The sequence below is a fragment of the Pristis pectinata genome, chromosome 15 (assembly GCF_009764475.1).
Source record: "Pristis pectinata isolate sPriPec2 chromosome 15, sPriPec2.1.pri, whole genome shotgun sequence".
In the NCBI taxonomy this organism is placed as follows: domain Eukaryota; kingdom Metazoa; phylum Chordata; class Chondrichthyes; order Rhinopristiformes; family Pristidae; genus Pristis; species Pristis pectinata.
This window is the reverse complement of record NC_067419.1, coordinates 14,080,094-14,105,757: the sequence shown is the minus strand read 5'-3', so window position 1 is coordinate 14,105,757 and position 25,664 is coordinate 14,080,094. Positions and strand designations below refer to the sequence as shown.

The 25,664-nt window shown below is 42.4% G+C and overlaps 1 protein-coding gene across 7 annotated transcripts in view; it reads right to left on the bottom strand.

The window, feature by feature from the left end:
• cadps2 (Ca++-dependent secretion activator 2) overlaps positions 1-25,664 on the bottom strand; it is a 537,859-nt gene that overhangs the window by 44,099 nt on the left and 468,096 nt on the right. For 4 of the 7 annotated variants that reach the window (XM_052030089.1, XM_052030091.1, XM_052030094.1 and 1 more), the window contains 3 exons: positions 19,877-19,951; positions 13,674-13,757; positions 11,610-11,642 (listed from right to left, as the gene is read on the bottom strand). In XM_052030089.1, the coding sequence (XP_051886049.1) occupies positions 11,610-11,642; positions 13,674-13,757; positions 19,877-19,951 (192 nt within the window). Of the gene's footprint in view, positions 1-11,609; positions 11,643-13,673; positions 13,758-19,876; positions 19,952-23,590; positions 23,606-25,664 lie in introns of all 7 variants that reach the window. The other 3 variants (XM_052030087.1, XM_052030092.1, XM_052030090.1) reach the window with 2 other exon arrangements.

Here is a 25,664-nt window from a genome sequence, read left to right as displayed (position 1 = left end):
AAGTGCAGAGTCTGGGCTGGCCATGCTGATAAGTGCAGAGTCTGGGCTGGCCATGCTGATAAGTGCAGAGTCTGGGCTGGCCATGCTGATAAGTGCAGAGTCTGGGCTGGCCATGCTGATAAGTGCAGAGTCTGGGCTGGCCATGCTGATAAGTGCAGAGTCTGGGCTGGCCATGCTGATAAGTGCAGAGTCTGGGCTGGCCATGCTGATAAGTGCAGAGTCTGGGCTGGCCATGCTGATAAGTGCAGAGTCTGGGCTGGCCATGCTGATAAGTGCAGAGTCTGGGCTGGCCATGCTGATAAGTGCAGAGTCTGGGCTGGCCATGCTGATAAGTGCAGAGTCTGGGCTGGCCATGCTGATAAGTGCAGAGTCTGGGCTGGCCATGCTGATAAGTGCAGAGTCTGGGCTGGCCATGCTGATAAGTGCAGAGTCTGGGCTGGCCATGCTGATAAGTGCAGAGTCTGGGCTGGCCATGCTGATAAGTGCAGAGTCTGGGCTGGCCATGCTGATAAGTGCAGAGTCTGGGCTGGCCATGCTGATAAGTGCAGAGTCTGGGCTGGCCATGCTGATAAGTGCAGAGTCTGGGCTGGCCATGCTGATAAGTGCAGAGTCTGGGCTGGCCATGCTGATAAGCCAACAGGAAACTCTGGCTGAAGTGGCTGCAGTGAGATTTCAAATGCTACCATCCTGAGAAAGGACACCGGTTCATGCCCATCTGGCTCACTAACATCCTTTACAGAAAGAAATTTTCTGTCTTTAGCCAGCCTGGCTTATATATGGACCCACACGTGATACAGTTGACTTTTACTTGGCTACTGAACTGACATACAAGCTACTTGGTTCAGGGACAATTAGGTCTGATGAGCAAATCTCACACAAATGTGAAAAAAAACTTCTTTCTGCTCCTTCACAATGAAAATAGGATTTCAGATCGGCCAGTGAATTCAGCAAACAAATACTTATCCATCAATCTCCTCCAGTGGACTGCCAGTCAAAGTTGTCATTTGAGTCCTCTGGGGCAGAACTTGTGTGAAACCTCACTGTATGGAGCTGGCAGCTGTGGTATAGTTTCCTCTGGTATTTTGTGTCCACCGGTGTCTAGAAGGGTTGAACATCCTGACAAAGGACAGCACCTCTAATAGAACAACACTTCTACTGGAGCATTAGCCTAGATTATATGCTTAAAATTTTGAATGGAGTTCAAATTCATGATCTGATTGAAAAGTAAGAGCTTTATCAAGGCTTAGACTTGGGATTATCACATAGAATGATGGTGGAAGTTAGAAGGTATTTTAGAAGATGAGAAGAATGTGGCAGGCACGGTAGTGTAGCGGTTAGCGTAACGCTTTACAGCGCCAGCGACCCGGGTTCAAGTCCGGCCACTGTCTGTAAGGAGTTTGTATGTTCTCCCCGTGTCTGTGTGGGTTTCCTCCGGGTGCTCCGGTTTCCTCCCACATTCCAAAGAAGTACGGGTTAGGAAGTTGTAGGCATGCTATGTTGGCGCCGGAAGCGTGGCGACACTTGCGGGCTGCCCTCCAGAACACTAGCAAAAAGATGTATTTCACTGTGTGTTTCAATGTAAATGTGACTAGTAAAGATATCTTATCTATTTCAGGCAGATATTATAATGTCACTTGAAGTGGAATGGAATCACTTTTCTAAAATAAAGAGTATAAACAGACAAAAAAGGGAGGAAAATGGGTCTGAATTAGATAACTCCAGTTGAAAAGCTTGACTTCATAGGGAGGTGACTGGCTGAATGGCTGCCAGGGCAGCAATTTCAATGATTCTATTGTTGCCTACTGGTGTTTAAATCTTACCCAACTGATGTGCTGAATTTTTCCTATTTATCTGCTGGCTTCTGGAATTGCAAATGATATATAGCAGTTAGTAACTGCCTGCCTCATTCTAGGGTGTGAAGTCCTTAATACAAAATTCCAGTAACCTGACATGAATCAGCACTAAATTAGTAATCTCATAAAGGGCATGAGAGCAAGAAGTGGAAAAATTCATGCTGAGTTTGGAAATTGGGCACATTGTTCATGTAATTAGAAACCTTTAGCCACTGCTCTACCTGACTCAGGGCTGCTTGACACTGACAAGGTGTTAAGATGTTCCCAAATAATTTTGATGGGCCCAAATAAAAGAGGAATGATTCGAAGCTTTAATAAGCTTTGGCCTTTCAGTTCGACTGTGTCCAATATCAAAATGAAAGATAAGTACAACCTGAATCAAAGCAACTGAACTAGTCAAGGATTGAAATCCAAGTTTCTTTTATGGAAAAACTGCTGGGGAAATGTAATACTCACACTTAATTATTAGGCTCCAAGTACCAGTTCATGCTTGTAGCTCACACACAAACAAAGAAAGCAAACTAGTAGGGAGAATGGGAGCGGAAATGTTCATAATGAAAATTTACTGACAAGATATTGGCTGATTTGTATGGAAGTTTCATTGAGATTCCTTGGCTCTGGAGCCAATCTCAAACATTGGCCTTTGCTGTTGCCCTATCAACCACCTTTCCTAAACAGAGACAGTTAAGAGTCAGGCGGCTAGGCTTACGCAAAGGCAGGTAATGAGAACAGTCATCAGATGTTGAAAGACAAGCTGCTTTGCTTGCTCAGTTAAGGAGAAAATATAGAACACAGGATGATTTGCTTGATTATTAGATCTGCCAATTTAAAGTAACAGCAAGCTCTAGCATCCTACTTTTTCAGGTCCAAGATTTACTCTTTTTAAATGATGAGTAAGATAAGATATCTTTATTAGTCACATGTACATTGAAACATACAGTGAAATGCACCTTTTGCGTAGAGTGTTCTGGGGGCAGCCCGCAAGTGTTGCCACGCTTCCAGCGCCAACATAGCATGCCCACAACTTCCTAACCCGTATGTCTTTGGAATGTGGGAAGAAACTGGAGCACCCGGAGGAAACCTACTCAGACATGGGAAGAATGTACAAACTCCTTACAGACAGTGGCCGGAATTGAACCCGGGTCGCTGGCGTTGTAATAGATTTACGCTAACCGCTACACTACTGTGCAGTTGGGCCAGATCTCCACAGGGAACCACCAGCTACTGTAGTGCCTTGTCAGTGCATTCTGGACTTCTGTGCCTAGGCACTGCAATGCAGAAGTATGGAAGATGCAGGAAGATGTTGGTGCATATACTTTGTATCTGGTTGCTTTGCTTTAAGCCATTGCCGTCATATCTAATGCAGCCTACACGTGTGTTTGCCAAGCTATCATAGATGCTTTCAGTGAAGCATATGAAAGGATGTTCCTTATACTCAACATATGCAAAGCAAGGCAAAGCCACCCCTGCGGCACCACACTGCTGTCCGATAATTAAAGTTCATGGTTACAGGCATTGCTTGGGGAAGGCAGACATCGATGATAAAATTCACCACCCCCTTTAATGTGCCAGCATATCCATTGATTGATTGAGGGAAAGGGTGTTTGAGAATCAAGACCTCAGGGCTGGCACAAAACTCGTGGCCTACCAGGCAGCAGTGATCCCTGCAATTCTTCAAGACCTGGACTACCTACAGCAGGTATCTCAGATACTAGAAAAATACCACCTATGTTGTCTCTTCAAAATCCTCCAAATTCACTGGAAAGTGAATTTCACTGGAAAATTCTCCTGGCCTAAACTTCCCATTGTTGAGGCTCTCGTTACACACGATGAGCTGGGCAGGACACATCAATCAAGTGTCGAAAAGTAGCCTCTCATAACAGACACTCTATTCCAAGCTCTGTCATGGAAAAAGGATTACCAGGTGGACAAAGGAAAATGTTTTATGGACATGTTGAAAGCTTCCGTGTGGAAATGCAGCATCCTCTGAGCCTGGGAATCTCTGCCGATGTCTGCTCAAAGTGGAGAAGGACCATTGGTATGGAGAACCTTGAGGCCTTGCATAGGTGGCAGAAGGAGCGGAGTATCTCTAAAACTACCCATTCCTCTTCCCATTCCCCTCCCCCTCTCCCCCCCACCCCCCCAACTCTGACAACCACCACCTGCCTCATCCGTGGAAGAATCGGCTATACCACACTGGTCTCAGCAGCCACCCCAGAACCTGCAAAACCAGAGTGGAAGGAAGCCAATTTGATCCTGATGAACTGCTTAAGAAGTGTACGAAGAAGATCTAATGTAGCCTTATTCATGCAAATAGGATCATTGACCGTCAGTGAAACTAAGGTCTTTGCTTTTTCCCCTTATTTTAATTAATGTTAATGTTCTTAATTACATTGCTGTGTGTGGTTTTAAATTCATTTATTTTTTAATTCAACACTAATTTTAAAATCTTAAAGTTAACTAGATGTATTTCAGCTGTTTATACATGTCCCTCTCTGATCATCGAAGGTATTTTGTGAAATTGGAAAAGGAGTCCAACACCAAGAGCTGTCATAAAGGTAGTGAGGGTGGGGCCTCCATTTGCAATGTCTGAGGTTAATCACCAGTTTGCCTTATGGGACAGCTGTGGTAGTAAAGCCTCAGAACAATGGAAGCCGTGTGACTGAAAAGGTAAATGTGCTGAAAAGGTGGTGCAAGCATGAGGCACACACTATCCAGGCTATCACGTCCCTGGAATGCTTACTTGATAGATGCAGTACCACTTCCAGTATTGGTTACCTATCCTGATAGCTCATGTGGTCAATAACACTCTAGAGAAGCATTCTGGGATATCATAATATTAAAAGCACTCTATAAATGTAAGTTGTTTTCTTATTATTTTCCATGTTCATTACAACTATGAACATTTTCCATTTGAGTATGCTGTTGCAATGAGTATGCAAGGCATCAACAATTTCTACTCCTCTAGTTTTATCCAACACATCCAGTTGAGTAAAATATCACAAGTACTGATGACTATCACATGGCCAAATTCAGCTATGAATCTAGACTAAGCATCAGCCAAACTTTTAAGAGGTGAAGGGGCCTTGAACTCAACCTCGATCCACTTCTTCCTGGCAAGGGTATCTAAATTTTGATAAGGAGCCTCATTCATTCCTTTGTTTGAGGACCCTGTTATCAAAATCAACTGATCTGGCACAAATCAAGGGATGATCCTGTAACTACGTGGTTTAGTGCTATACTAGTTACTCAACTTACTTTCATATAAGTCTTCATGTCATCTCAGTATTACATGAAGATTTATATGAAAGTAAATTGACTTCTTGTAATCTCAGGATTACTCCCTGTGCCACATGCTAGTAAGGCAAGAATTAGGAAGATAGTGCTTGGCAAAGGAACTGGTGCAGTGGGGAGGGCTTCAGGTACATCGATCATTGGGCTCTCTTCCAGGACAGAAGGATGGGTTGCACCGAAGCTGAAGGGGCACCAATATCCTGAGAGGAAAGTTTGATAGTGCTACTCGGAAGAACTGAAACTAGCACGGCAGGGAGGTGGGAACCAGAACAATGGGTCAGCAAGTGGAGGTATTGAGGGAAAGGTAGAGGTTAGGTCAAATACGTCTGAAAGGAAGAACAGGCAGGGCCAGTTATTGGACATAGTGTGACTGATGGGCTGAAGCATATTCATTCCAAAGCAAGGAGAAATATGGATAAGGCAAATGAATTTAGAGCCTGAATTAGTGCATGGAACTAAGAATTTGTGTTCATTACAGAGACCTGGTTGAGAGAAAGGCAGGACTGGCAGCTCAACGTTCAAGGATTTAGATGTTTCTAATGTGACAGAGAGGGATGTAAAGGAGATGGGGGAGTTGAACTAGTGATAAGGGGGAATGTCACAGGTGCACTTACAGAGTGCTTACTGGAAGGCTCATCCAGTGAGGCAAGTTGGGTATACCTCAGCAATAAGGAAGGTGCGATAACAACGAAGGGATTATATTATAGGCCTCTCAATTGCTAAAGGAACAGATATGTAGGCAGATTATGGCAAGATACGAAAGCAACAGGGTTGTGAGAACGGGTGACTTTAATTTCCCCAATATTGACTGGGACTCTGTTAGTGCCAGAGGCTCAGATGGACAGAATTTGTTAGATGCATCCAAGCAAGGGTTTCTTGAAACAGTATGTGGATATTCTAACCAGGGAAGGGGTGATACTAGGTGTTGTAATGGGAACTGGGTCTGGCCAGGTGATTGGATTTTCAGTGGGAGAGCATTTTGGGAACAGTGCTCATAACTCTGTAAGTTTTCAGGTATTTATGGATAGGGATAAGATTGGACCTCAGGGGAAAATGCTAAACTGGGAGAAGGCAAATTACAATAGTACTGGGCAGGAGTTGGGGAGAGTAGATTGGGAGTGGCTCCTTTTGGGTAAGTCCACATCTGACATGTGGGAGTTGTTTAAAGGCCAGCCGGTCGGAATTTAGGACCAACATGTTCCTGTGAGGAAGAAAGGCAAGGATGGCAAGTTTTGGGAACCTTGGATGACAAGAGATGTTGCAAATTTAGTCAAAAAGAAAAAGGAAACACTTGCAAGGTTTTAGGAAGCAGAAATTGAACAGGGCCCTTGAGGAAGATAAAGAAAACAGAAAAGACCTTAAACAAGGAATCAGGAGGTGTAAAAGGGGCTGTGAAATGTCCTTGGCAAGTAGGATTAAGGAAAATCTCAAGGCATTTTATACACACATTACAAACAAGAGGGTATCTAAGCAGAGGATGGGATCACTCAAGGACAAAGGAGGAAATTTATGTCTGGACCAGAGGAAATGGGTGAGGTACTTTGCATTAGTATTCAACAAGTCGAGGGAGATGGAGGAGGGTGAGATCAGGGATGGGTATGCTAATATTCTAGGGCATGTGGATATCAAGAAGGAGGAGGTGTTGGGTCCTTTGAAGAACTAAGGTGGATAAGTTCCCAGGGGCCGATGGATTTATCCAAGGTTATTGAGGGAGGCAAGAGATGAGATACTTAGGGCCTTGACAGAGATCTTTGTTTCCTCTTTAGCTACAGGCAATGTCCCAGAAGACTGGAGAATAGCCAATGTTCTTTTGTTTCAGAAGAGCAATAGGGACAAACCAGGAAAATACAGGCTGATAAGCCTTACCAGTGGTAGGGAATTTATTGGATAGGATTTACTCACATCGAGTAAAGCATGGACTTATCAGGGAGAATTGGCGTGGCTTTGTGCAGGGAAGGTCATATCTTTTTTTTGAGAAAATGACGAAGACGATTGATGACAAGAGGGCAGTGGATGTTGTATATATGGACTTTGGTAAAGCATTCAACAAGGTCCATGTTAGGCTGATCGAGAAGATTAAGGCACATGGAATTCATGGCAGATTGGAACGTTTAAGAGGCATTTAGACAGGCACATGAAAAGGCAGGGGATGGAGGGATATGGACCATGTGCAGGCAGATGGGTTTAGTTTAAATTGGCATCGTAGTTGGCACAGACATCGTAGGCTGAAGGGCCTGTTCCTGTGCTGTTCTATGTTATATGTAAGGCACCCATCATATACTGTCACCAAGGGGAAGCACACAACATGCACACGTACATACAACTCCAGGGGAAACTTAGTTGTCCCGTGCCTTTTCTCTCCTCAGTTTCTCTCATGGTGAAGAATTAGGTAGCAGCAGGTCAAAGGATGGGCAATATTAGGAAGTTCAGAGGAAGAGGTCAATGATAGTACCTTAGGCTCCTATATTATACACTAGTCCATATATATGTTAAATGAGCAGCCCAGACCCTTTGATGATTTCCTCCTCTATTGGAGTCCAGCCTCTCTGAGCTGCGAAGATGCTTTACTTAGATCAATCATTCTCTAGATTAATTGTGAGAAAGCCATTTCTGACAAAACCTCATTCAAAGCAACCTCCTTCTGCAGGAGCTGCCTGAATCGCTGAGCATTTATTGCATTTTCTGTTTTTACCTCTGATTTCCAGCATCTGCAGTTACTTTTAAAATAATTTACAGATCAGCATGCAGCGCTGTCACCTCCTACCTGATGATCCTAAACTTACAAATGGACAGTTCCCAGTAGCTTCACTCGAATCTGCCAGTAAAGTGACTGCAACTGATAATGTCACACTTTGATGCAAAGAATTATCTGCTCCTAAAAAGGTTATGAAAAGCATAGCACTCAATGCAACAATCAAAAATGGATGGGTTCATCTTTAAGGAATTATTCCCGAAAGGCCTTTGAACACTTATTATAAATGCAACGCAATACTGTATGACAAATGGAATTTCTCATCAGTGTTCACCAACATTGAGTGAAAGTTGAATTGCTTGTCTGAAATACTTTCTGCATGCCTGTGTGAGAATGATTAAGGCTTGTAGTTAACCAGGTGGGAAAATCTTACTGTATAGGTTCAAAATGGAGATGGTGGTTTACATTCCTGCCCTGCTTCCTGAACCTTAGATCCTCATCCTTCATCGAGCCACACGTGTCACATTTTCAGGAAGGTAGAACCTGACAAGATACTTTGTCCGTTCATAATTCACCATAACTTTGCTGTTCTTCAGTTACGTGCCAGGCTGATGTTAAGTTTTGAAGGCGTATATTCTTCCTTCTTGTCCAAACAGCATCATTTCACGATGTTTGCTTAAATCTAATTGAGAATGCTGTAGCTCTTAATCCTTGAATGATTACATCAGAAAGTGAAGCACAGATTCTCATTGTGACTACCCCAGTGTCAAAAAGAAATCAAAAAGACTCTTCTTGCAAGTTCCACAATACATTCTGAAGAAACACCGTTGGCGTCATAGGTCACCTGAAGAAGATGCTAACAATTTCAGACATTCAGCAGAAAACACGATTGATTTACATGGGAATCAGATTAATTTTTAGCAAGTGGATCTGATGACATATCATCACACTCCACCAGCTCTGACTAGCCTTGAGTTTTTGGACATTCAAAGCAGGAGGTGCAACCGAAAAGGGCAATGCCTGTGCTGGGTGGCCAACTCATGACACGCAATAAAGATAAAGTGGAGAAAAACATGGTTTTGGGAAGCTGCACTCAATTTCTCTTCTGGTGGCCATGATCTAGTGATTTTTACATCAGTTCACTTCACCAGCATGCTGATTTCAGATCAGTCTCCATTCAGTCTTTTGAGGTGTTCCAGACCAAAACCCAGGCCTGAAAATACTGTAAGCCCCACTCCCATCAATCTCCAACAAAATACTCCCAAATCCTGACAGAGTATCTGTTGAGTGTCCAGAGAGTTAGATCAGCATATGATCTAATGGGTGATACCATGCCGTTAGTTCAGCCTCCTTCTGTGACATCAGGGTTCAGCCAATGTAAAAATGGGAACACCCAACCCTTCTCCAGCTGCTCTGTCCAATTTACTAGTCCCACTGGTTACTGTTGTTTAGATTTCTATCCCTGATCAAAAGGAAGTTAGGGTTTGATGTAACAAATGTTAACATAATTAATCCAATGGAGTGATTCCAGGGTTGTACAGTGATCTCAAGATGGAAATCATTGAGTGAATTTGTTCAAAGTTTGCTGTTGTAATATGTGATATCATCCGAAACTTGAGCCTCAAGTTCAGCCTTGTAATACAATCTGTGGTATCCATTTATCGTTTAACCACCACTATAACAGCATACAATATAAAGCACACATTGGTTAGCAGAAATGGTGTTACACAACAGAAAAGCTGAATCTAATAAATACACAAACACAGATATCCTTCACTTCTCTCAATTTTGTCATCTGGTTGACAGTGTCTTTGCTCCTCCTTGGATTGTCAAAAGGATATATAAAGTCATTCTTCTAAATTAACGAACTGTGGTTCTCCATCTGGACTAGTTAAAATATGATTTGCTTCCCATTACTTACCGAACTAATGAAAAACCACTTGTTTCTTACAAAATATGAGATAAATAACAACTTAAGGAATATGATTAACCATTTTAATTAGAGTGTAGGAATGCTTTAGCTGCAGTAGACATTTCAGACTTCCATGAAATAACAGTGACTATATAAAAATATCCAACTTTACCCTTCTGCCTCAACTCCTCAAACACCCCACCTGGTCCATCTCCTACCGCACTATGAAAATATAATTCATTCATGAATTCACCTTTGCTTGAAGACTTACTGCCTTAGACCCTGGTCAGTTCAGCAGCAACCAAGGGAGGGTGATATTTCTTTTCTCTGATATTTCTTAATCGATGGAGGCTTATTGAGTCTTTCTCAGCTTTCAGAGGAATCCACTCAATCTCATTCCCCCACTTATTTCCTTGTAACCTATTCTCTCTCACATGCCCGTCAATTCCCACCTAATTGCCCTATTACTCAACCACACCAGGAGTGGTATACTGTAATCGATTAACCAACCAACACGCATTTCTTTGGGACACGGGACGAAACCAGAGCACCCAGAGAAAACCCATGAGGTCACAAGGTGAGTGTGCAAACTCCACGCAGGTAGCACCGGTGATCACGATAAGACCTGGGGCCATGGAGCTGTGAAGTAGCAGCAGCACTACCTGCTGCATCACTGTGCTGCCCATGTGCATCAAAATCTTATTGGAAGCTGGAAGTGTTTTCAGACAATAAAATGAATCAGCACAGAATGTATTTTCTTTCTCTGCCGGGTTTCGCATGCACATTCAGGTCAGTGCTTTTAAGGATACAGTGCTAGTATCAAGCACACCCAAATTTCAGCTACCGCATACTTAGTCGGAAGTTCCATTTGTCCGATCCGAGCATTCTGCTTCATTTTATTGCTTGAGATCACCTTCTACCTTTCCAAGAAGACTGCTTTGCTTCACATATCAGGCCAATTCACTACTATTTTTGAACGTGCTAATGAACACCGGGTTCGTAAGTGGTGTCATGTGGGTTTGCGTTCACCAATTCAGCCACAGCTGGCGTATTGTCTGGTTCTGGCACCACCCATTAGGAAAGATGTAGACTTAAGAGAGGGAGCAGAAGAGATTTGCCATGTTGATTTCAGGGATGAGGGATTTCAGTTGTGCCGATAAACAGGAAGAACTGGGGTTATTCACCTTGGAACAGAGGAGGTTGCATGGGAATCAGATGGAGACATTTTAAATCACAAAGAAAATAGAGGTAAACAATTCCCATTGGTGGAAGGGTAAGGAACCAGCGGTCATAGGACGAATGTGATTGGCAAAGGAACTGAAAGGGACTTAAAATAAAACTTTTACACAGTGTGTAATTAGGGTCTGGAATGCATATGCAGGAACACATAATGTATTCAATTGTAACATTTAAAAGCATTTATACTTGAAATTTAAACATTCAGGGGACTCAGGGGAGAAAGTGGGGGGGGGGGGGGGGGCAGAATGGAACCAGCTGGAACATGCCTGTATGGACTCAGTAGATCGAATGCTCTCCTTCCATCTTGTGATAATTCTGTGGTTCTGATTCTGTGAACTGGAATAAAACTGCCCAAACTCAAGTTGCACAGGGCTCCTAAAGGCAGCAGACTAAAGGCACTGAACTTGGTTGAAAATGAAATACCTGAGACTGCGTCTAATTGTGACTGTGTATATGTTATTCTCATCAGAGAGGTGACAATCAATCAGGTCCACTGTCTGTGCTCAAAAACATCGTGATTTGTCTTTTGGGGATGGGGGATCCACATATAGACACAACAGGTCTAACTAATGTTTTTAACCAGTATCCAGACTGAAATTGCAAGAAGAGCAATACTCACAGGTACATCAACGTACTTCGCAGCAGCTTTCACCTTAGGGCAGAAAAGAACAAAAATTGGCCACGGGCAAAATTTTCACACATAGTAGTGAAAAGAAGGTTACAGTTACCTTGCGAAAATTAGCCGACCCCCTTGAACCCTTTTCCACCAAATTACTTTTCTTGTAGCCCTCGAGCTCCCTGTTGGCAGCTGCAAGATTGCATCTGCTGCAACCTCACAGCTGATCCCAGCAGTTGAGACGTGAACTTGATGGTCTTGAAATACTTTAATTGTTGTCTCAAACTAACCAGCGCTATGGCCAACCAAGAAATTATTCCATCCTAACATGACAATCCCTCTGTATAAAGAACAGGCAGGTCTTGTTTGCATTACAAGTAGTAGTAAGTAAATCTACGCAGCACTCACACATCTCCTACCAGCAGGGTATATTCAATATTGCTGCCTCGGAGGCAAGTTAGGTGGCACCTCCCTTGTTGGTAAGCAATAGGTAGAGTAATGCAAGCCTCTGGAAAGAGTGAGGTACAGGGAGTAAACTTCAACCTTTTTTCTCCTATTTATAAAATACTTCTAGATAGATTTTCCTATATTACTCCTCTGTCCTCCCACAACCCACCCCTTGCTGGAGCATGGGGTGACTCTAAATTGGAGCATGAATCAAATGACAGCATACAAGGTTAATGGCAGGACTCTTAGCAGTGTGGAGGAACAGAGGGATCTTGGGGTCCACGTCCATAGATCCCTCAAGGTTGCCATGCAGGTTGACAGGGTTGTTAAGAAGGCATATGGAGTATTGGCCTTCATTAGTCGGTGTATTGAGTTCAAGAGCCGCCAGGCGATGTTGCAGCTCTGTAGAACTCTGGTTAGACCACACTTGGAGTATTGTGTTCAATTCTGGTTGCCTCATTATAGGAAGGATGTAGAAGCTTCAGAGAGGGTGCAGAGGAGATTTACCAGGATGTTGCCGGATTGGAGAGCATGTCTTATGAGGATAAGTTGAGTGAGCTAGGGCTTTTCTCTTTGGAGAGGAGGAGGATGAGAGGTGACTTGATAGAGGTGTACAGGATTACAAGAGGCATAGATCGAGTGGACGGTCAGAGACTTTTTCCCAGGGCGACAATGGCTAACATGAGGGGACATAATTTTAAGGTGATTGGAGGAAGGTATAAGGGGGATGTCAGGGGTAAGCTTTTTACACAGAGAGTGGTGGGTGCGTGGAACACACTGCCGGCAGAGGTTGTGGGGGCAGATACATTAGGGGCATTTAGAGACTCTTAGATAGACACATGAATGATAGAGAAATGGGGGGCTATGTGGGAGGAAAGGGTTAGATAGATCTTAGAGCAGGATAAAATGTTGGCACAACATGGTGGGCTGAAGGACCCGTACCGTGCTGTAATGTTCTATGACACAGGCGAATTTCGAAGTCTGGCCCTTGTAAGGGGAACCTCATTTACTCATAATCATATTTCAGAAATAATGGTCACTGTGATTTCCCCCACTTCCTGGGGGTGCAGAACAAGCAATGATTCGTAACTTGATGAAGGAGAGCAGTGACGGTCTGCAAAGTAGACTGGCAGACAAACTGCCTGTTAACCACTTCACAGGGGACTTGCAGCTGGGCATCACAAGTGCTAAATCCTAGGCCACTTTTAATATGGAAATTATGGCAACTGTAATATAGCCATGGAAACAGGCCCTTTTGGTCCACTGATCATCACACACCCATTTACACCAGTCAGTAGCTAATCCCATTTTATTCTCCCCACAATTTCAGCCACTCATCTACACATTAGGGGCAATTCACAGTGGATAACGAACCCATCAACCCGCACAGAATGTGGGAGGAAACCAGAGCACCCGGGGGAAACCCAAGTAGTTGCAAACTCTACGGAGTATTGAACCCAGGTCACTGGTGTTATGAGGCAACAACTCTACTTAGCTGCACCACTCTGCCACCCAAAGGCTTTGACCTCATGGATCTGTGTGAAGAAATTCTTTCAGGACCACATTCAGTTAGTTCAATTATTTACAGGGGACACACAAGACTTAAATCGGATTACTTACAGTGAATGATAGTATTGAAGAGAAGAAGGTTCCTTCATCATATCTTGACAATTTGGATAATACACCTTCCAGTACAAATACAAACTTGGGATGTTGGGGGTGGAGAGGGGAGAAAAGGAAAGGTAGTTCAATACCAGACAGATTCTTCCAACACAGAAAATACATACACCATGTATATGCCAGCAACATTGGTGGGAATGAACATCACAGTCAAAAGTTTATCATTTCAGTTAATTATAAAATACTTCAAATAAACATATGTGGAGGCACATGATCCTGCACATTAAAACTTAATGTTAAGTTATAAGTTATTTCACTCAGCAGAGATAAATGTTCCTCTCTATGTGCACTGAATCCAGCTGTTGCCACAGAGCTCTGGAGACCCAGGTTCCATACTGACCCTGGGGATTGCGTGCATGAAGTTTGCATGTCCTCCCTGTGACGGTTTCACTGGGTGCTGCAGTTTCCTCTCACATCCCAAGGATGCATGACTGTAAATTGCCTTTGGTGTAGGTGGGTGGCAGGAGAGTTAGAGGGGAACTGATGGGCATGTGAAAGAGGATTGGAAATAAGTGATGGAATGCTTGTAGAGCTTGCAGAGACATGATGGGCCAAATGGCTTCCTTCTTTCTTGAAGAAAAAGAATGAAAAATATACATAAACTCAGGACATGTTTGAGGCAGGGCAATGGGAAGTGCTGTTTGTTTGCTCAGTACACTGAAGCCTCGTGTTGAATTTTCTCCCCTTCAGTTGTATTGGGTTAGTATGTTCTGAATTTTTCTTTCACCCCTCATACTTTCTGCAGATGTCCTGTTTTTGGACTAAGTGGTTCACAAGATCACAAGACAAGGGAGCAGAAGCAGACCATTCGGCCCATCGAGTCTGCTCCAAGGAAAGGGAAATAGAAATGAGAAATGGGGAATGGGGGAAGAAGAAGAACAAAAAACTATTCTAATCCCAATTACCGGCCTTATCCCCATATCCCTTGATATCCTGACTATTTAGATATCTATCTATTTCCTCCTTGAATGCCCCCACTGATCTGGCCTCCACTGCTGTACGTGGCAAGGAGTTCCACAAATTCGCCACCCTCTGGCTAAAGAAATTTTTCCTCATCTCTGTTTTGAAACCGTACCCTCTAATTCTAAGATTGTGCCCTCTGGTCCTGGACTCACCCACCAAGGAAAACAGCCTAGCCACATTTACTCTGTCCTTTCCTATCAATATTTTAAATGTCGCTGTGAGGTCCCCTCTCATTCTTCTGTACTCCAGCGAGTACAGTCCAAGAGCCAACAAACGCTCCTCATACGTAAGCCCTTTCATTCCTGGAATCATCCTCGTAAATCTCCTCTGAACCCTCTCCAACGTCAACACATCCTTCCTAAGATGTGGGGCCCAAAACGGCGCACAATATTCCAAATGAGGCCTCACTAGTGCCCCGTAAAGCCTCATCAACACTTCCTTACTTTTATACACTATACCTCTCGAAATGAATGCCAACATAGCATTCGCTTTCTTTACCACTGATCCGACCTGGTGGTTAACCTTTAAGGTATCCTGCACGAGTACCCCCAAGTCCCTTTGTACTTCCGTGCTTTGGATTTTCTCTCCTCCTAGATAATAATCTGCCCGCTTATTTCTGCTTCCAAAGTGTACAACTGCACATTTCCCTACATTGAATCTCATCTGCCATTTCCTTGCCCATTCTCCTGAACTGTCTAGGTCCCTCTGCAACCTTCCTATCTCTTCAATACTCCCTACTCCTCCCCCTATCTTGGTGTCATCCGCAAACTTAGCAATGAAACCATTTATTCCATCATCCAAATCATTAATGTACAAGGTAAAAAGGAGCGGTCCCAACACCGACCCCTGCAGCACACCACTAGTAACCGGTAACCAACCAGAACGAGATCCTTTTATTTCCACTCTTTGCTTCCCGTCAACCAGCCAATGCTCCACCCATTCTGTTATCCTACCCGTAATTCCATGACCTCTCATCTTATTAATCAGTCTCTTGTGAGGCACCTTATCAAAGGCCTTTTGAAAGTCTAAATACACAACATCTACCGCCTCTCCCTTATCCACCTTACCTGTGATTTCTTCAAAAAACTCCAATAGGTTGGTCAGGCAGGATCTTCCCTTCACAAAACCATGTTGGCTAGGACCTATCCTGCCCTGCGCCTCTAGGTATTCCGTAACCCCGTCTTTGAGGATAGATTCCAATAACTTTCCCACCACTGACGTCAGACTAATAGGCCTGTAATTTCCTTTATGCTGCCTCCCACCTTTCTTATACAACGGAACTACATTTGCAACCCTCCAGTCCTCCGGAACCACGCCGGAATCTATCGATTTCTGGAAAATTATCGCCAATGCCTCCGCTATCTCTAAAGCCACCTCCTTCAGAACCCGGGGATGCACCTCATCCAGTCCGGGAGACTTATCAGTCTTTAGTCCATTTAGTTTTCCTAGCACCTTCTCCCTAGTAATCTTAACTGAACTCAATTCCATTTCGTGAGACTCCTGACTAACCGGCACATTGCTGATGTCCTCCACGGTGAAGACCGATGCAAAACATTCATTCAATTCCTCTGCCATCTCTCTATCATCCATTATAATAGCTCCTGCACCATTATCAATTGGTCCTATATCAACCCGTGCCTCTCTTTTACACCTTATGTATTTAAAAAAACTCTTAGTATCCTTCTGAATGTTATCCACCAACTTCCTTTCATAATTCATCTTTTCTTTCCTAATGACCTTCTTAGTTTCTCTCTGCAGGTTTTTAAAAGCTTCCCAGTCTTCTGTTTTCCCACTAATTTTTGCTTCTTTGTACGCTGCCCCTTTTGCTTTTATTTTAGCCTTCACCTCTCTCGTTATCCACATTTGTGCCTTTTTTCCATTAAAAACCTTCTTTATTCTTGGAATATATCTATCCTGCAATTTCCTTATTTCCTGTAGAAATTCCTTCCATTTCTCCTCCGCCGTCCCTCCAGCCAGCTTACTCTTCCAATCAATTAGGGCCAACTCCTCTCTCATACCATTGTAATTTCCTTTGTTCATCTGAAATATCGATACACCAGTTATCAGCTTCTCCTTCTCAAACTTGAAACTGAACTCAATCATATTGTGATCACTGGTTCCCAGTGGTTCCTTTACCTTTAGTTCCCTAATCACCTCCGGTTCATTACACAGCACCCAATCCAAAACAGCCGATCCCCTGGTGGGCTCTTCAACAAGTTGCTCTAGAAAAACGTCCCTTAGACATTCCACAAACTCACTCTCCTGAGTACTACTGCCATTCTGGATTTCCCAGTCCACCTTCATGTTAAAATCCCCCATAATTATCTTCACATTGTCACTCTGGCATGCTTTTTCTATCTCAAACTGCAACTTATCGTCCACTTGCTGACTGCTATTAGGGGGCCTATATATGACTGCTACCATTGTCCTTTTACCCTTGCTATTCCTTAGCTCCACCCACAAGGATTCCACCTCCTCTGACCCAATATCCTTCCTTTCTATCGATTTTATATCACTACTAACCATCAGGGCCACACCTCCCCCTCTGCCTACCCGCCTATCCTTCCTATACACTGTGTACCCCTGGACATTCAGTTCCCAATCACATCCATCATAAAGCCATGACTCGGTGATTGCCACAATGTCGTATTTATTAACCTGTAGTTGTGCCACTAGGTCATCTACTTTATTCCTAATGCTACGTGCATTTAAATATAGTACGTTTAGTCCGGTATCTGCTATTAATTTTGTTGTACTTCTATTGTTCAGCAGATTATCCTGGCTTTCCACCTGTCTATCCTTCTTACCATCTTCACTACATACTACCTTAGACATGTTCCTATATACCTCATCCTCTATCCTAACATTCTGTATCCTAACATCCTGACTTGTACTTCTATTATTCAGCAAATTATCCTGACTTCTCACCTGCCTGTCCTTCTTGCCATCCTCATTGGACTTGTTTCTATAAACTCCCTCCTTTACCTTAGCATCTTGTAACCTAACATCCTGGTTTCCATCCCCCTGCCAGATCAGTTTAAACCCTCCCCTACAACTAAATCAAACATTCCCGCCAAGATATTGGAACCTCTGGAGTTTAGGTGCAACCCATCCTTAGCGAATAGGTCATGCCTCCCCCAAAAAAGGTCCCAATTATCCAAAAATCTGAAGCCCTGCCCCCTGCACCAGTCACTCAGCCACGCATTCATCTGCCAGAGCTTTCTATTCTTCCTATCATTGACACGTGGCACAGGTAGTAATCTTGAGATTACTACCCTTGAGGTCCTACTTCTCAACCTTCTCCCCAATGCCTTGTATTCCTCCTTCAGGACCTCTTCTCTTTTTCTACCTATGTCATTGGTACCTACATGTACCAAGACTTCTGGCTGCTCACCCTCTCCCCTCAGAATATTCTGGACCCGGTCCGTGATATCCCGTACCCTGGCACCAGGGAGGCAACACACCATCCGAGACTCATTGTCGCTATCGCAGAATCTGCTATCCGTACCCCTTGGTGCCTCAACATAGGCAAAGCGATACTAACCACAAATACGCACTCATTACTTGTGAATCAAACTGAAGAATCAGGAACTGAAGGAAGATTACAGACTGTTAAGTCATGCTTTTCCTGATAACTGCCTCCTCTTTTGCTCCCCGACCCCTACTTTCCAGTGTGCCAAAACTGTTTGTCCAACATCCAATCTTGAAGGAGACCGAGTGTCCTTCAGTTAGGTGTTGTCTCTCTGTCTCTCTCCCTTCCCCTCTTGCTCTCTTGGGCCAACATTTTATGCAGGTTCAGTTTGTTTGCAACCTAATCATTCCATTCAATACAAACTGACTTTCTGACTGTTCATCACACAAACCTGTTCGATATTTGATCCATTCTCTTCCTCGATGATCTCTTTTCTCTCCCTCGCCCAATTTTTTTATGGCCCTCCTTAATACACACCATCCTGTCAGCGTTACTTCCCAGAGCTTGGCGTTCATCTTATCTATGAAGCACTTTAGGATACACCTCTAACTTCAGGACATTATGAAAATACAAGTTTCATGCTGACTTTTGTTGTAGTGTGTTGGGGTGGGGTATGAATGGGAGTGGGAGGTGGTGAAATGTTTGTTGTGGTGAGGAGGAATAGTTCTGTTTGTACTAGCACCTCTTTATTAACACATTTAAATGGCCTTTTCTTCTTGTATCAGTCTAGGCAGTGACCAATAATAAATTACATTTTTAAAGTTAACATAATGCTGATATAAGTTTTGCTCCTCTAACAATCCGAACATTAAAATGTTGATTGGAACAGGTTGCCTATTTTATCTATGATAAAATGCATGCAGTGTGAGATAGCCTGCAGTTTGGAAGTAGTCCTGTGGCTCCTTACTAATATTGGTCTGCAGCAGAATGATCAAGCTGATTCCGGTTACAAAACTCACGTGGCACCAATTTGTAATGAAACCTGATTGAACCGATGGAGAAACAGTGGCGTTACTGGTTTACAATGTAAAAATATTCATCGCCACAGGGTCCAACACCAGCATTCTAAAAGGTGAACGTCCCTTGGTGCAATTCTGATCAATTTTTGTAAACCGTTAACGGGACATGTTGCTGCTCACAAAATGAGAGAGGGTGCTGCAATTTGTTTCATTGTTTCCTTATGGAAGGAATTGAGAAGGGAAATTTAAATCACAGTAGGCCCTTCAGATACTAAACAAATAGTTTTGTATTACTGCTGGCTGCCTTGAGTTTACAAAACATTAAGAATCAATATTGTTTGACTAATGACAACTAAATGATCAAAAGTAACCAGGACTGATGTGCCATTTCTGCAGCCATTGAAAGAGAAACAGCAAATTGCATTATTTTCAGAATATACAGTTAACCATGAAATGATCCCAGGATTTATATAATTTTGGGTTCTGTTTGGCTGAAGGAATTAGAAAGAGAGAAAATGTTAGTTCTGCAGAAAGGTTACCAGGTAGAAATGTGGATACTTTCGAGGCTACAAAAGGCCCACAGTGAACCCCAACATGCTTATGTTTTAACCCAATAGATGACTGCACATTGCCTTACAAATAGAAACTCTCAACACCTTCATATTTATTGGGTAGTATAGTGTGAAGAAACATTTTCCAAAGCTTGAGGGGACATTGTTCATCAAATGGTTCATCAAACCAGTTCTTACCTTTGAAACCAGAAGTGAAATCATTTCTTTGAAGGTTTCTTCAATCAAATCATCAATCTTTGAGTGATACTGCTGCTGTAATTTGAAAAAGAGAATAATTTCTTGCAACTTGACAGAGGAAAAAGGGAATGACTGTGAAAACAATGTCTTGTAACACATCAAACACAATTAAAAACTATAATTGGGGGACTTCAAATAGAAAACCTTGAACACAATCTCCACACCCAATGCTGTTTTACATTCAGTGCTAGAAAGCTTCCCATGTACACTGTCGAGTTAAGCGGCTAATAGGTCTATTATTTGAATGAATTGAGTTGTAGACCTCATTCAGGCAGAGGAATGTGAAGGATACTTTTTTGTTGGCTTCATTGCAATTAGGACAACCATGTGCTTTTTCTAAAGACCCATCTAGTTGGGTGAGTGAAAGGCTAGGAGGACATTCAATTAATGCAACATTTTATGTCTGACAACTCTCATTCATAAGCCATTTAAGCTGTTCTGTGAAAAAAAAGAGACCCTGATTGTTAGCTGCACAAGGGATCATGCATTCAGATAGCAAACAGCAGTTCACTTGGGTTCACAGAATTCTTGCTGACAATAAATTTAGCTTAAAATTAAATTAAGTTTTCTTTCTCTGCTAACAAAACAGAAACAAATTAACAGGTGATACGCAATCGAATAAAGTATTCCCCAAGAACTATAATCTTCTTCTTTGTGGATTGCCAGGCTTCATATTGTTATAATTAATAAATAATCTCTAAAGCCTCCATCTTTTATTACCAACAGCAACATCATTGTCTCTGTGGTCTACAGTTTATTTGTAGGGAATTTTGTTTCTAAGGGCTACCTGTCAAAACTGAAGAACGTTAGAGCATTGGCTTGTAGACAGTCTTCAGGAGTGCATAATGAAAAACTTAATCTGCCATTTAACTTCAGCTTCACTCTTTAAGTATAGAGGTCCAAAACATTTAAGAGTTAACATTTAACATCAGTACCCTTTCTACAAATTGGTCACCTACTCAGTAGTTGTCTCTACTTAACTGTGTATTTTCAACTCTCTGCTGTCAAATCAGAGTTTGATCATTCCAATAGTATGACTCTGCCCTCTGCAATTTTCTCTCAAAACCAGTTTGCCTTTCCACCCCCCACTCTGCACACCCTATCCCTCCTGCCTTCAAAAGCCTCCTGAAAACCTTTCATTTACTTTGTGCCTTTGATTTCTCCCTTGCTAATTCCTCCTTTTCAAGCCTTGTGTCCACTTTTCTGCCTTGTTGAGCACTCAGAGATGTTTCTTTTACACTTGGAGTATAATACAAACGCATGTTGTTGCCTTTGTTGAAGTTTAAATTCCAACTGCACAGACCTGTGCCCAGTGTTTTTAAGCACACGTTGCTGCCTTATGGCCAAATTTAGAGTGAAACACTGCCAATTTTCCTTTCTATAAAAGGGGCGTCCTATTTCTTCTTCTGCCTGAAGAACATTCAAATAACGAGAATATAGCTCTGGACCACTTATTTTGAGGTTAACTGTAGAGGATTCAGGATCACAAATAAATCCATGATTTCTGACTAGTTTTAAAATAGCGTGAAATACTGTATATTGAGTTTTTGTAAGGAGAAGAAACTTTCATCAGCACATGCCTTCTCTAAAAGTAATCTTTGGTGATTACTTCAACTGTCTAGTTCCATACCTATCTGTAGCACCCCTGAAATTTGATGATTTGATAATTACAACACGTTTGATAAACTATGGGATGCAAGGATAAACTAACACACAATGGCACTCCAGATACATGTACCGGCTGGTGTGGTATTAGGGGCGGCACAGTGGGGAGCTGCTGCCTCACATCTCCAGTGGCCTGAGCTCAACCTGACCTTCAGTTCTCACTGTGGAGTTTGCACTCTCTTCCCCTGACTGTGTGGGTTTCCTCCGGGTGTTTAGGTTTCCTTCCACATCTCAAAGATGTGCAGCTTGGTGGGTTAAATGGTCACTTAAATTGCTATTAGTGTGTAGGTGAGTGGTAGATTCTGGAAGGAATGGGAATGATGGGAATGTAGGTAGAATAGGTCGCAGGGAAAAATATTGGGGACTGGGACTGCTCTGTGAGCTGGCATGGACTTGACGGGCTGAAATGGCCGCCTTCTTTGTCCTAAAGAAATATGGAAAAATCGCACAAACCAGAACGTCTGGCCTGATGCAATCTCAGTGTGAAAGCAGGGACACTATAATTGACCTCAAACATCTTGATTTAAGAATTGGGAAATCAGCCAGTGTCACAAGTCCTGAACCCGGCTGGAAAACAGGTATACATGGGGATTGGATGAAGACAACCCTTGACTGTAGTACTCAACATAGTTAAATCATTTGAAACTAGCACCATTTTAGACATTAATTTATTAGTCACATGTACATTGAAACACACAGTGAAATGTGTCTTTTTGCATTGCTGAGAATGTGCTAGGAATCGCCACTCTTCTGGTGCCAACAGAGCATGCTCACAGTCCCTAACCTGTAGGTCTTTGGAACCCAAGCAGGTGGTGTCCTGGACCAATACGTTCACATTTGCATGCAGATATATACGTCAATGGACATCATTGAATTTCCCCATCCTTCCAGATCTGAGGGGCGGGACCAAATGTTAACCTCTACTTTCACAGCCCTTGACAGCAGTTAGCTCAGCAAGGACAAAGCAGGAATCAACAGCTTCAGAAAGTAGAGGGAAAAATTGGGGAACTTAATTGTCCTTTCCCTTCCTGAGCATGACTCAAACCTGTGGAATAAGCACCTCTTCCCTTGGTTGCTGTCAGGCTCCCAAATGATCCGGGGAAGTCTCCACATAGTAACAGTGGTGACAATTTACATAAAACTGTCAGCAATACTGATGGAGGTATTACGGACCTTGGGAATAATCATGTAGATCCAGCACTGGAATGTGTTGAGTTGATATGATGTTAAATTTGATACAGGAAGCTTCAATTTCTCCCTCGCGTGATACAACTGGCTGAGCCCAATGTTGATTGAGAAAGAAATCGATCAATAGTAATTTACCACTGTAGGCTTTGAGACTTCTAAATTCTAAATGTAACTATACTTGTTAAACTATTTTAAAGCATAGTTTTAATTTGTTCCATGGCATGTTCTGTAAAACAGCTATCAAATGCAAAAGCATAATATCCACAATGATAACTATTTTGTAGAAAGGGTAAGGAGCAGAGCCCTCAGCACAAGGTCAGAGCAGAACATGGACGACCACACAACTCAGATAGACATTGTAATTGTGTATGTGGTGCAAGAACACAGCAACAATGGTTATTTTCAGAACAAGGTGGATAAAGGAAATAACTCCTTTGAATTGTGTGTCATGAAATATGATAAAATATAGTTGTACAATGTTGAATTTATCTTATTATCTTCTTACATGTTGTACACAGTCTTAATTGATTACAAAATGACAGAAATCATGCTCAAACAAAAATGAGTGCCTGGGTTGCAGCACTGGCAAAGTCTTTGTTACTTGGGTTTTCGTGGAAGTCAGAACTTCCTTGATGTGAGTCATTTCCAAATCATCTCATCAGAAACACGAACATTTGCTTTGGCCTTTCAAAGCTGGAGTTCCCACCCTTGTTTAGAGTTAACACCCAACACCTGTATTTTTCTTAAGGAGGAAGTTTTACGAGAAGATATATGAAGTGAATTTAAAAAGTTGACACTTACCCATTGCTTACTAAACTGGAACCGGAGATGGGAAACGTAAATGAAGAAAACAAGCCAGAACACAGAGAAAAGCAAAAGGACAATGATGAAAATTAAACCAAAATTCAAGTCTATCTGCATATCAGATAGATATGTCTTAAAATTAAAATACACTATTCTTAAATAATGAATTTAAGAGCTCAAGGAAATGAGAACATTTTATGAAACACATTCAGACCCACACGACAGGGATGTGACAAAAACAAAAAACGTTCCACCTTTTGTGCCGTGGAAGCGAACAATTGCTTCTTTTCTCCCCCAACAATGCTAAAAATAAGGGGATCAAATTGTGCCTGCGCTGGGCGTCATTTTGTCCTGTTGTCATTATCCCCACACCTTGTGGACTTGAATAACATAATGCAGTGACATAGCCATTATCTCATGCTAAGCACTTGTTACTTCTTCAATATTATGTGGAAATCAACCAGAGTTAATTGACTTCAGGACTCCAGCTCGTAAAGGAGAACGGAACAGTCAATCACATCACTGCTGGAAACCACTAAAGGGAACTATGGCTATTTCAGTGCTTCCAGTGGATGCACAAGATTTGTGAGGGATGGCAATTGGCCCCCAGATTCATTATTCTAAACTGGTTGACAGCTGTTGGTCCCAGGAGATGCCGCCAAAACAAGCCAAAGTGCCAATGGGAGAAGGTGTCAAGAGAGAGCAAGAGAACTGGTCTCAATTCAGGAAGGAGGCTCACTTATTGGGTTAAGATTAGTCGAGTCAACTGAAAATATCATCTGCATTCACACATTTGGCTCTGCACACATATTTCAAACATTACATTCATATACATCTATTCAACCAAGGCTGCCATCTTATATGCTTACTTCCAGAGACACTAGCACCTGTCTGCCCCTCTTATAGGAGAAGCATGCTTCCCACTGCATCTTGCACAGTTCAGGAAGGGCTTTGCTTTAAACTCAGACCAGCATCACTGTTGAAAACCATATGACTCAGAAATTACATCATAGCATATGATGGAATATATAAAAAAATAAGAATTCCCTCTCCAAGGGATACCTCTATATCACAAGCTGTTACTTATACCTGAGACAAGTGATTGGCACAGTTTTGGAGGAAGACTTGGCTACTAGTGGGACTTCTCCATCCAATAAGATTGGATAGAATATAAGGAAGCCGGAAAGAATGACTCGAAGATTAATGAGGAAGGAAAAATATAGAGTGTCAGACAAAGCTAGTTACAACATCCGAGAAGATCGGATAGAATATAAAGTAGCAGCAAAGAATGACGATAAGATTAATAAAGGAAAAAAAAAGTGTGCCAGATGAAGCTAATTAGAAATGCAGAAACAAAATAGTGAGAATTACTAAGGTGATTTAAAAAAGAAAATTAACAAAATGAAAAAATTGAGTTTGGGAAATTAATATCAGAAAACAAGATGTCAGATCAATTAAAGTGGTATTCTGGATCAGTCTTCGTAATAGATCACCATCCCAGAAAGAGCTGTAAATTGGGAACTGGAAGGGAGGGGTGAACTCTGGAAAATTACAGTCACCAGGACAGTGAACAGGAGCAAATAAAAACAGAAAATGCTGGAAGTACTCAGCAGGTCAGGCCACATCTGTGGGTAGAGAAACAGAGTTAACATTTTAAAGACCCTTCAACAGACTGTTTCTCTTCCCACAGATCCAGTCTGACCCGCTGAGAATTTCCAGCATTTTTTGTTTTTATTTTGATTTGCCAGCATGTGCAGTTTTTTTTTGATTTTTCAGGTACTGAGCAAATTGTTGGGGCTGCAGGCTGTCTAGTCTCTTGAGTCCCAATGGACTCCATCCTATCTTACACACGAAGTGGCTACTGAGACACTCAATGCGTTGGTTTTAATTTTCCAAAATTCCCTAGATTCTGGGAGGGTTCCATTAGATTGAGAGATAATGAATGTAAATCCTTTACTCAATAATGGAAAGAGACAGAAAGCAGGAACTGCAGGTGAGTTGGCTTAATATCTGTCATAGGGGAAATACTTAAAGCAATTATTATATATGCTACACCATCTACCCTGAAAAG